Source organism: Rhopilema esculentum, chromosome 7, assembly GCF_057945365.1.
Source record: "Rhopilema esculentum isolate cy_ngs chromosome 7, ASM5794536v1, whole genome shotgun sequence".
Lineage (NCBI taxonomy): Eukaryota > Metazoa > Cnidaria > Scyphozoa > Rhizostomeae > Rhizostomatidae > Rhopilema > Rhopilema esculentum.
This window is the reverse complement of record NC_142821.1, coordinates 1,808,934-1,821,097: the sequence shown is the minus strand read 5'-3', so window position 1 is coordinate 1,821,097 and position 12,164 is coordinate 1,808,934. Positions and strand designations below refer to the sequence as shown.

The window sequence follows — 12,164 nt, the reverse complement described above, 5'->3', positions numbered from 1 at the left end:
AATGGTGTTCAATGCCAAACCTGCATTAAGGGACAGGGAAAATTAAAACTGCAAACTACATAAGTACTTTGGCTTTATATATCAAGGTAGGGCTGTTTCTTATAAAAACTGTTTCTTATAAAAAAGTTAATCTATCTCTGGAAAGCAAATTCTTTAAAACATACCAGAATAAGAACTAGTTTTTTATGAAATAGGTAGATCTAAAAATTTGAAAAATAGCATATAGCGTGGCAAAATTTGGGCATAAAATTTTTCTAAATACATCACTTTTGAAAACTTTAATGTTGGTGGCTTGGTCACTTTGTGGTTTTCCCTATTTATAACTCCTCACAGTTTCGCTGTGTTACGTCAATGGACAAAAAACCATGATTAAATGGATCCATTAAAAGTGTCTTGTAAAATGACAACACTGTTAATTGATTTTCTTCAACCATTCTGTCGGTTAGTCACTTTCAGCGGCCTTCTTGGTTACCTAAAGTTACCGATTGTTTTAAATAGATTCATATTCAGTCCACATAAGAAACTGTCGCTAAAACCTATATTATCAAAAACAAATTTTTATTCTTAAAATTCAATTTCTATAATGGCGACATGTTTCGGATTATTGGTAAAGCCCGATCGTCGTTCCACATAGCAGTTTTAGAATCTATCTATATAAGCACGAAAAAACCGCTACTGTGTAGACAAAAGGAGTTCGTTTTCACCTTAGGACTCCACTGGTAACATTCTAATAGGCAAGCGGCACTGATTGGTCAACCTTTACAGTCATGTGCTCGTGTTTCTGATTGGCCTATTTCGATCCACAACTGGGTGTATATATTTCTTAGCGTAGAGTTTTCGATCTATGTTCTGACGTTTTCAACTCTGAAGAGTGTCAGACGAAAAGCTTTAGTTTACTAAATGTTTGCTTTTTTCAAAGCCATTTATTCTTAAAATATTACAAGAGATGGAAAATATAATTTCTAAGTTTTCCCGAGCCTAACAGCAGGTACATCTATCCCCAGAAGATTGGTGCCTGACTTAACGAGAAATAGAAAGAAAGTGGCACTTTTCAAATGATATAATTTCGGCAAAACTAAAAAATTCAGATTGTTACCTTAATACAGTGGCGGACACATGGGGGGGGGGGGGGCGATGAACAACGGACTTTAGAGAGCAATGGTCTTTTGTTCTAAAACAATGGGAAATGTGACGTCATCTTATTAAAACAATAGGCTTGCCCCCCCCCAATATTTGACCAAGTGTCCGCCCCTGCCTTAAAAGTAAAAGAAAAATCGTTCAATTTGACAAAGAAAAGTCTTGAACAAAGAATCTGGAAACCTGGATAGGAAAATCATCCTTGACTAAATGCATGAAGCTATACAAATTATGGAATAACGAAAAGAGAGAAGAAATGAGAATTGTTTTGTTTACAAATTTACTTAAATGTATGACTGACATTGTACAAACGTTTTCCATAACATTGTTTGTCATAGAATAGATGCTATTTAATGTGTAGATAATATAAGATACATTTGTAAGATCGACAAATTTATTAAATTTCAAAAAATCATTTTAGCTCTATTGTTTGGTATTTTCGTGCTTGAAACTTAAAGCGGTTAAAAGCAATTATTTTGTCATCGATTCTCCAAATTATAAATTTGATTTTTTGTCGAACCTGGAGGCTCGTAATGGGGTCAGATCATATTCAGGCTGAATCTTCGATGCAAGTTGAGCAAGAATCTTTCCGGTAACTGGTGCAAGTTTGAACCCATGTCCTGTATAATTAGAGAAAAACAAGAGAGAAATTAGACAATTTCAGTACACGTCCTGATATGGTGAGATGCAACATTTGCACAAATGTAAGGAGCATATTACGCTTAACAAACTTTTACAAACTTCTACAAACTATTTCAGCAACTCACAGAACGCCATTTATTTACAAAGACCTATATTTTTCTATGCCTTCCTTTTCTCGCTAATGAAACCATTTCTCGTGGAGGTTGTACGAAAGACATGGCTAATGATAATGGCCAGCAGAGAGATAACATCTGGTGTATTTTAGGAACAGGATCAACTCGGCTGACAACCGTTGTCAGTTAATGGGAGAGAACCCGATAGACCAAATATTCCCGAAATTCCACTCTGAATCCAAAATATCACTTCCAAAAAGCTGTTTCTACAAAAATACTAATACTCTCTGACCAAGCTTAGCCAGTGGCGGATTTAAGGGGGGGGCAACTAGGGGCAGCCTCCTTCTGCCCCTCCGTCAAGTTTGTTTTGAATCCGCCCCTGAGCCTAACAATGTCTCCTTTTCAGGGGTTAGTGCCTCATTTAGTTTCTGACTCATTTAAGAACTCGTAACAACTGTATCTACATCTTGAGATTGGCTTGAGTGCCAAAGTTCAAGATTCAACAAGGAATAAACATGGCTGCAGGCACATTGAGAGGAAACCAGGGCTATTAACAAATTAAAACGTTTGGGTTCTATACATGTTACGGGTGAAGATGAATTTTCAAGACAGCCAACGTTTTACGTCAAGTGCTGCAGCAACGGGTGACAAGAGACAGCATGAATCAACAGTTACTCTGTTGAGAGAAACATTCTTTTCGAAAATCACAACATAAGTTTAAAGGAAAAGTAAGAATGCTTGACACAATCTCTTGAACACAAAAAAACAAGATAATGAATGGGTGTACCGACCATATTACGCACAAATGCAGATTAGGCAGTTATTTGGGTTGACACACCCATTTCAATGTCTATGGGTTAGGAAATAAGATTAAGTTGAAGCAAAGCAAAACGCAAAGAGAATGTTTAAATGGATAAAACGATTGCGGAGGGGTAATCAAATAGAGTAGTGTAAAGCAGAAAATAACAAAGAAATATGAATAAATAGAAATAATTCAATTGATGAAAATAGGAAAGTCGATAAAACGAAATGCCATAATTATAACTTTCAAGCAAACAAATACTTAGAAAATATTTCAAGAGTTATTTCAAATCTTTATATGGTTCCCAACCAATTTAGGTTTTAACAGGCCTATTAATCGTCCCTTGTTATCCTGTGACCAGCATACATACCGTATACTTCTTATCAGTTAATCACTTTGAGGGTCAATGTATCCAAACCACATCAGATTCGAAAAATCACGCAAAAGCATTCTCGTGTGGTTAATGGTGCGTGACAATAGGTGTTTTCAACTGTGTTTTTAGTTGTGAGATCTTGGATTTTCTGAGACTGTGATCAGAATTAAAAGTTATAATCCCCATTGAAAACTTTACATTGAGTTATACGACATACAGACATGAGTCATTCACAGCAGTGTGATATAACTGATTCTATAAAGATGTTAGTAATAACGTATTCAAAAGGAAGATAAGGTAGAAATTTTTAGTAAAAAAGTCATCTATTTTCATGGCCCGTAACAGTTGAAGGAAATCTAATATACCATGGGGCACAGTAGCCAAAGTGGACGGGTATGCAGCTGTCCTTTTCGGAAGTTCATAAAGACCAGCATTAATTGGACCTACTTAAAGGTCTATTCAGGGTTCTTGGTAGTGAAAGCCTTTCTTCTGGAGGTTGTACGAAGGACATGGCTAGTTAAAAAGCTCCGAAAAGCCACATTTGTTTAGGAACAAGATCACCTTGGTTGGCAACCGTTGCCAGTTAATAGGAGAGTACCCAATAGGCCATAAACTCTCGAAATTCCACTCTAATTTCAATCACAATTTCTCCACCGACCCCACTTAAAAAAACTGCTTTCAGAAAAAGCTGGTACTCTTTGACTATGCCAAAAAATTACTCTCTTTCGAGGACTATAGCCTCATTCAGATTCAGACTAGCTTATGAGCTCTTAACAAATGTATCTACAGCTGTTAAAGTGCCTATGAAATGAAATTTGAAAAGTTTAGATAGAAGCACATTTTTTGTAAGCAAAATTTTCTGATTTCAATGATATAAGTTGAGGTGATATTTTTTATGCGGAACCGTCTTAAAATTTAGGTTTAATACCCCATTTTCACGTTTTAGACTATGACAAAGCGCGCGTTATCAGTGACGTCACAAAGTTTGCAAACACGGAAGCAGTTGGCGTTTAGTACACTAAGCAAAATGATGGTCGCTATTAGAACAACAATTAAAATAGCCAAAGGAGGCAATTTTAAGTCAGGGACCATATCCAAAGTTTTTAGCGCATCACACTGTCTTTTTTGTAAAGTTTCATACTGTTGTACCAAAATACGTCTGAAATACGATAATACCGTCTATTAAGGTCTGGGGCAGTGTACCTCAGTCTAAAAATAGAAAGGGGGCGAATTTTCAATTAGGTTCTATATCCTATCTTTTGTACCGTATCAAACTGCCCCTATTTTGTAAAGTTTCGGGTCATTGTACCTACTTTCAGAAAAATATTGCAATAACGCCGTTAGGGGCTTGGGGCAAAGAACACAGAACAAAAAATAGCCAAAAGGGGGCATTTTTAGTCGGTTTCCATGTCCTATCTTTTCCAGTGTATCAAACTACCTCTTTTTTCAAAATTTCATGCTTATATGGTATGTAGACAAAACCAACTGCAAACCTTGTGACGTCACTGATTTTCATGCTTTGTCACTCGCACTCATTGTTATTAAAACCCCAAAACCAAACTTTCCCGTGCAAATTGTCGACTTAATTTTCGTTTCATATTGCAACAACATTAAAAATAATACAAGTGAATGTTCTACCTGAAAATCCTGCACCAAATATGATGTTTTTGTGCACTGGATGTTGGTCGAGAATGAAGTCTTCATCTGGTGTCCACTGTTACACGAAAACAGAAAAGTGCTTTACTAAAGGAGTAAGGAAGAAGATGGAGTTTGAAAATAACTTTTAAAATTTTCAAGATTGTCAGGCTCTTGAAGATGAAAAGTAAATTTTGGTTAAGTTTGGAAAAAAGGCCACAGTGAGAAAACGATTTCTAGTAATTAAATATTTACTAAAGAAAAAATCGAACAACATTTATAAACAAAATGCGTAATTTTTCCTAGAAAAAGTGGAGCTGATTTATGCAAAAAATGACAAAGTGAATGAAAAACAAAACTAAAACTTGGTTGGAATAAATATGACCATAAAAACATGATTTCATAATATGTTCAAAACTTTAAAGAACAGACCACATCAGAGATATTACTTCGCTTTTTAATTCAACATACTTACAGAGTAATAGCATTTATCAACGATTGATGGTTTGCTATCAACACCTTTGAAAAACATTTTCAAGTACCCTGCAACAACTTGCACCTCTTTGTTATCATTTTCAGCGTCACGTTGGTCAGGGTGATATACCTTCCCGTAATGAGCACAAACCTGCAAAAGCAACAATCATGATTATTAAAGATTTGACAAGCTAGAGTAGAGAGACCTAACTCCCGAGCTTCAAAATAATTAGAAGTACAGCAAAACAGAATAATGTTGCAAAGAATGTAACTAGACTATACAAGCCATGATATAACTGTTTTCAAACTCCTTCTGTTTTGCAGGGTTTTTGAGCCATCAAGGCAATAAATAAAAAATTGATAAGATGGGCTACAGAAGGAGAACACTTTTCCGAAAATTCGCCTTTTTTACTAGTTGATGTAATGGCTTTTAGGTTTCAATCAACCTACAAGTTGATTTTTTGGGCTGTCGAGTTAAATAAATTGAAATAAATCATTAACAAATTGAGCAAACACAGCTAGATTTTAATGCTCCCCCTCTTCTAGGTTTCAATGGAACGAATACACTCCTTCATACCTATAAGCTTTTAATAGAAGTAGACCCTAATTCAATCTCAGAAATATTCCTTTTTATTGACCATCACAAATAATAGCATCAATTTTCCCTGCCTTATCAGACCAGGTTTGCCAAGAGTTGCGAGAAAAGGGGAAAGATTGCCCATGTGCCTGTAAGAAATGATGGGCTTGCTGGAAATGAAACTGTCCCTAATTAAATAAAATATAACACTAACAACTTTTATTTAGTTCAGTCTAAGTAAAACAAAGATTAGCAATGCTTTTAGAGCATATAAGAACATTATAGGTTTATTGATATGGGTATGAAAGGGCCCAAGCGATGGTCCAGTCCCTGTCCCCAATGTGGGTCTCTGTGGCCCTGTATCAAACAGTGTTCTAGCTCTATTAAATCACACAGAGCTACAGGGATTTCGTAAGGAAACTGCACCTCTTCAGAAAATTGTATGGCATAGACAACTCTACCTTCAGTAGTCCAGGGAATTCAAAGTTTGGTAGGCCGTAAAGATGCCAGTTATCACCATCTTTGACAGTGTAGTCAATGAAGCAAGGGAAACCAGACTTTAAAGAATAAACTGAGTCTGGAGCTTTCCAGTAGCAAACATTAATCTTCATTGTCTGTTAATCAAAGGCAAAGAATAATTAAATTAAATAATATATTAGATACATAAAACACATTTAAATGAGCAACATAAATTTAGGTTTGTTCGAACAGTTAGAAATAAAAGGAAGAACAGTTAATTGATTAAAGGAAATATAGTATGGCAATTCAACGGCAAATCTCAACATTAGAGCAGTGGGATGCTTTCCAAGGACAAGGCAGATGAATTTTGTAACCGTGACAAAGAAGGAGGAAATCACATCCTAATAAACAAAGTTTAATTGACACAAGAAAATAGTAAAACTAGAGTTAATATGTTTCAATTTGCAAATAGATAATTAAAAAAATGACAAAATGGCAAAAAAGTCAAACCTAATGAAAAGTCTTGATACTTTCTTAAAGTATTTTGATGCTATCATTAATTATCCAGCCTGAAAGTAACCTACAAAAACTTGTTGCTTGCAATCAACAAATGGCATACTTACTTGCAATGGAAGATGGACACCTAGTGGATTCAAAATATCATTTGTCCAAGGGCCTGTTTGTATAAAGAAAAACACACTTGAAACACACATATTAAATATGTCATAGCCAACCTTGTTTACATTACGATAATTACTGCTATGCTTTTATTTTCTAATTATACCTTTTGCTAATGGCCCAAGCTGGGTATGTTAATACTTTTCTTTGGTCCAGTATATAAAAGTTTTAATATATGGTACTTGTCTTCTGTAGTATACAAATAAAATTGAATTGAATTGAATATAATTATCATTTGTGTTCAGTAAGTTTGTTTAAACAATAGTTCTGTAGTTGCCATGAGGAGGGATTGTTTCACATACACAATTTGCATTCTTTGTCTGATGATCACATTAAGCGCTAAAATTGCAGTAGCAACTTAGAACTGTCCTGTTCTACCCACACCAAATAGCATGTACAGTTTTGCTTAAATGGCATTCACCATTTTATGACAGAGCGGTAAACAGTAATTTTCATTATCTTACAAAATAGATAAACTAAACATGCAACCACAGCTCAATTGTCATTGTCATGTGAATAAAATAAATTCCAAACTTTTTCCCCTAATTGTAAATTTATAGAAAAAAACAGGTACTATATAAGAATCAACTTTTATAAGTACCAGTAGGCTACAAAATGAAATGTTTGTCTATTTTGATAGCCAACTTGTTCAGCTTTATTTGAAAAAGGTTCTTGCTCACATAACAAAAGTCTAATCTAGATTTGCATATACTGGAAACATAGCATACTGAAGCAAACAGCATAAAGTACAGTAAAGTGCAGTGTCATAAAGTACATCATTCAGCATCATTAATAATTCATATGAAAGCAAGAAAATGATGTTATTGCTGTATGGTTAAAGAAAAACATAAAATAAACAAGTTTTCAACTGCAAAATTGAGCTAATGAATAAAATATAAATAGTTGTCTAAAAAGATTGCATAAACTGGTACTGTATTCTATATCTTATTTAAATATTTTATTCATCTGAAATCTAATGAAAATTATAAAGGTTTTAAGAATATAATAAAATGATGGGATACACTGATTTGCAAATGTAGTGCCTGTCAGCTTCTGCCATTAAATGCAAGTTGATCTTTAACTTTGTATCTATAATTACTTTAATGTACTAATTGGAAGCTATGTTTGATTTTGATTATTTAAAATTGTATATTTATGTATATATTATTAGCTATTGTTTTTATATCGAATCAAAATAAATCTACAACAACAACAACAACATCTTTGGAAAAACAGTCAAAAAAATAAACAACATAAATGAGAGTGTGCCTAAATTTTCATTCTGAAGTAACATTAATTCAAGCAATGAACTAATCACTCACTAAGGTTTAAGATGTATACATACCTGCAGTGAAAATCACACTTTTTGCCTTGATCACAGATTCATTAGAAGCAATGGTTACCACACTGCCAGGTATTACTTTTGTTACTTTGAAGCATTCCTTGGTAGTGCCACCATTTTTCTTGAAAAGTGCCTAAAAACATTAAAATAAGCCTTGACTAACTGAATACTTTTGACTTGCCTTGATTACAATACTTGCAGCTTCAATAACTAGCAACCTTCAGACTCAAAGTCATCGCTGTGATTCTATCAACATGGCAACACCAGCTTTGTTTAAATTGAGTATATTCTAGAGCAATGATGTTAAATTCTTTCTTCATTTCTTCAATGATTCCATGGTATACCTTTCAAGTCTTACGCTTGGATTTAAGTCTTGCATAATTTCAGTTACTTTTGAATCTATTGGCATAAGATGAAAATCTTACATTTTTCTCTGCCCTTTTTTCAATGTTTGTTTTAAACAATATGAAATAACATAAACAGGCCATATGCAAATTCAATTCAGGGCTCTGGCTAAAGGAGAGTTAATTCTGTATATTCTGTTTGTCATTGCTATTTTGTAAAAGATGATCTAAAAACATTGAAGTTTTGATTGATGGTAGCTCCATTTTAGTAAATCCTTGTAAACTGTGTGTAGTGTTAATACTGAGTCATTTGTTTTTGCTTTTGTTGTTTACATTAAGTTTCATTCTGGGCTGCCTTGGCTTTGAAACAAACAAATAAATAATAAAATATATTTTTCTCATGGTCTAATTACCATTTTGTAAATCAAACTAATGACTCAATATGCAAAATCTTAAAGAAGCATACCAAAGTTGCTTTAAAGGTATGCCATGACCACTCAAGACCAAAAACAATTTTTTTCTTTTGTTATCTTGAAAATGTTGTTATAGTGAAAATACATCTTGACATAAAATAACGGAAATAAAAAAGAACCAAATAATAGTCAATCACTTAACAATTCAAATTTGATTCAACGGGTATGGGCATGCAAAGATAAAAATTTATGTTCATTGCATCTTTGATCACAGTTCTCTGCTGTATCTTTGACATTAGCATTATAATTGTTTTTGCATTCACAGTTATCTTATACAGTGACATACTTGCAAAAAATCCCCTTGGTTAATGTGTACACACCCCATTCTGTAACTTAGCCAGTAAGCTTATCAATATTCAATGTTTCAGTAGATCAAATATATAGTATCTAAAACTGATTTAAGAAAAAGTCAAATATAAAAGACAGCAAAGTGTTTATAATTTGATAGTTCCTGCAAGCTACACATATTACCTGTAAAACAGCACAGCATTTGTCTGCTCTTAAAATCCCCCCAGTTGGCTCATAAACAGCATTGTATGTTTCTAAGTGCTGAAGCATTGGAAACTTCTGTTTCAACCCATCCCTGTCAAAGTACTTGAAGTCAGCATTGATCCCCTCTAAATGTCTTTTCATTTTTAGGATATTTTCATGGGGACTGTCTTCCAATGTCAGCAGACCGGTATTTCTGGAATAAAAACACATCAATTTCAATCTTTCAATTCCTTGATGTAAAATTTTCTCAAGATTTTAAGGTTGAAATAAAAAACAGATTTTTGAACTGTTTTTTATTGACTTAATTATCTTTCGCCTTGCATACTATCTGTTATTCAAATTAATAAGGAACTTTCTATTTTTTCAAACATTTTGAGAAAATGCACCTCCGAAGAATAATGTTTTCTCAAATGTCATTCTTTCAGCAAAAGCCATAGAAAACAATGTTGTCTGACCCTCACATTTAGAAGGAAACTCGGAATACCAACTTAGAACTGTTCTATACACCAGAAGCATGTACAGCTCTGCCTATACAGCAATTTTCTGAACAGATAGTTTATATGATTTTCATACATTTACTGAAATTTACAAAAGTGAAAACTAGAGTTAAAAAAGTTAAATTTCCAATAAGATTTCATTAATATTGATTGAATTTCAGCTAAACATCATTGAAGCATCAGATACATTGAAATAGTTTTTGATCATCTAGAAACGACTTGCCTTTGTAACAGAATTTTTTAATTTGCCTATTTTCTTGCAAGAAAGCAATCAATACGATCATTTTATTTCTTTTTAATTCCAGAATAAGAAATAAGGTGAAGGAAATTTGTTTTAGAGATCAAAACTATAAAAGTTTGAAAATCTTACAAAAGAAGTTCTTCCCCGCTCAGTTGCTCTAATTCATGCCATATTTTGTAGGCTTCTGGCATCATCCTTGCATAATGTTCTTGAATATAGGATTTGCGTATAATTCTACTGTGTCCATGTGAGCTTCCTCTAGAGTGGCCTAAAGGAAACTATAAAAATCATTGGTTCGATGTATGACTTTTTACTTGGATAACATATTATAGAAATTAGCAGAAAAACATTCAGCTGGATGAGTCAACCTTTGTTCCACTTAATTAAGCAGGTCTTGTCTCTTTAAACACGTGTCTTCCGGGGCGAATTGACTTAATTGTAGGTTTGGAATAGAATACAATATAACAGACTAGACATGAAACGTGCGATACCACTACAGGCTTTAAAATAGAGTGTGACCTTAAAAAATAACAGTCATTAATACCTGCTCACATAGAACCACAGATTTGGTGTATTTTAGGGCATTATAAGCTGCGCAACTGCCCACAATACCAGCGCCAACAACACAGATATCAAAAACACCTTCTTCCGCCATGTTTCTTGGAAAGGACTTCTATAAGTGAGATTGAGGCTGTTTCAATATGACAGCATAATATCGGAAACAACGAAGCAAAATTAACGTGGAAGACGGCCTGGAGTTTTTTCTGTGGTATGTGTGACCATGGTGCCAGCTGCCATTTTCATGATGCAGTAAGCAGTTCTGTTGCACAGTCGCTAGATGAGCTCGAGTTTCAACGGGGAATCTGGCAGGCTGCGTTGGACAATGATTACGCTAGAGTCAATGCCCTAATTCGCAAGGGGGTTTCTCCGAACGCTCCAGACACATATGGATATACGGCTTTGCATTATGCTTGTCGATCAGGACATAAACAAATAGCGATGCTGTTATTAGAGAATGGAGCTGATCCCAATGCAAAAACTGCAAGTGGGAAAGAGTGCCCGATTCACAGGGCTGCCTATCAAGGCCACGAAGCCATAGTACGATTACTGCTAAAGAAAGGTGCTGATCCAACAATTCAGAACTCTGACGGACAGACTGCCTTGCACAAAGCTGGACAAAGAGACAAACAAGCGGTTATAAAGATATTGCTAGAAGCCGCACCTGATTTAGACAGCATTCGCGATAATAAAGGAAATACAGCTTTTACGTCCTCCGAGAAACGATGACAGAAGCAACAAAAAGTTGTTAATAATAGAAGTTCTCCTGGTCTGCTAATATTTGTTTTCGACCTTGAAATATTTCATCAGTATCTAAAGCCCTGTCCGTTGAACATATTTTTTATAAAAAGCCAACGCAATACCTTGAAAACTGGTCGGTGTTAATCGTACACTTATTTTCACATTTAATAGCTAATATTAAATATATGTTGAATCTGCTCTAAAGTAACTTATCTGATGCAGTGTAAGATTTCTCAAACTCTACCTCAGGACTCTGGACAATACACTCGAGATAACAATATTATCAATGGTTAAACACCCTTGTTTCCTTTTCCTTAATCGAACCTAGAGCATTTAACGATGTAGTAAAATGTAATGACAATAACGGGCATGGACACGAATGTAAAATATCAGTCCTTCAACATAAGCAATTTTCACATCATGCAGAACAGATACGTTGCCTGGTAAACCTCTATTTTCCCTCGATTTCATAACGAAACCAGCTTCAATAGAAACTATTGACTCCAGTATGAATCTTTAATCAGAAATCCGCAATAAATTATGCCTAGGTCCTCAAATTTCAATTTTGCTTTTTCAAATAAGTACT

General features: G+C 34.4%; 2 protein-coding genes across 3 annotated transcripts; one reads left to right on the top strand and one right to left on the bottom strand.

Annotated features, from left to right (window-relative positions):
- Positions 1-1,319: 1,319 nt before the first annotated feature.
- On the bottom strand, positions 1,320-10,956 carry LOC135683994 (peroxisomal sarcosine oxidase). 2 transcript variants are annotated; one of them, XM_065199433.2, is made up of 9 exons: positions 10,824-10,956; positions 10,409-10,547; positions 9,521-9,734; positions 8,236-8,365; positions 6,836-6,888; positions 6,215-6,367; positions 5,178-5,327; positions 4,706-4,781; positions 1,320-1,757 (listed from the first exon to the last, which is right to left on the bottom strand). In XM_065199433.2, exons 2-9 carry the CDS (start codon positions 10,471-10,473, stop codon positions 1,633-1,635), a joined length of 966 nt encoding a protein of 321 aa, XP_065055505.2. In that variant the 5' UTR covers positions 10,474-10,547; positions 10,824-10,956; the 3' UTR covers positions 1,320-1,632. The 2 variants fall into 2 exon arrangements, with proteins under 2 accessions (XP_065055505.2, XP_065055504.2); XM_065199432.2 differs by having other exon boundaries at positions 10,409-10,557; positions 10,824-10,950.
- A 94-nt stretch (positions 10,957-11,050) lies between these two features.
- Positions 11,051-11,566, top strand: LOC135683410 (ankyrin repeat domain-containing protein 39-like). The gene has a single exon (XM_065198653.2). It carries the CDS (start codon positions 11,051-11,053, stop codon positions 11,564-11,566), a length of 516 nt encoding a protein of 171 aa, XP_065054725.2.
- The last annotated feature ends 598 nt before the right edge of the window (positions 11,567-12,164 follow it).

Bases quoted from the DNA above. Each gene is read 5' to 3' on its own strand.
- LOC135683410 (XM_065198653.2), top strand. From the start codon at position 11,051: ATGTGTGACCATGGTGCCAGCTGCCATTTTCATGATGCAGTAAGCAGT.
- LOC135683994 (XM_065199432.2), bottom strand. From the start codon at position 10,934: ATGGCGGAAGAAGGTGTTTTTGATATCTGTGTTGTTGGCGCTGGTATT. The intron at 9,735-10,408 runs GTAAGATTTTCA...TTTTTATTCCAG, and splicing joins AGCGGGGAAGAACTTCTTTT to AAATACCGGTCTGCTGACAT. The intron at 5,328-6,214 runs GTAGAGTTGTCT...TTGCTTTTGCAG, and splicing joins AATTCCCTGGACTACTGAAG to GTTTGTGCTCATTACGGGAA.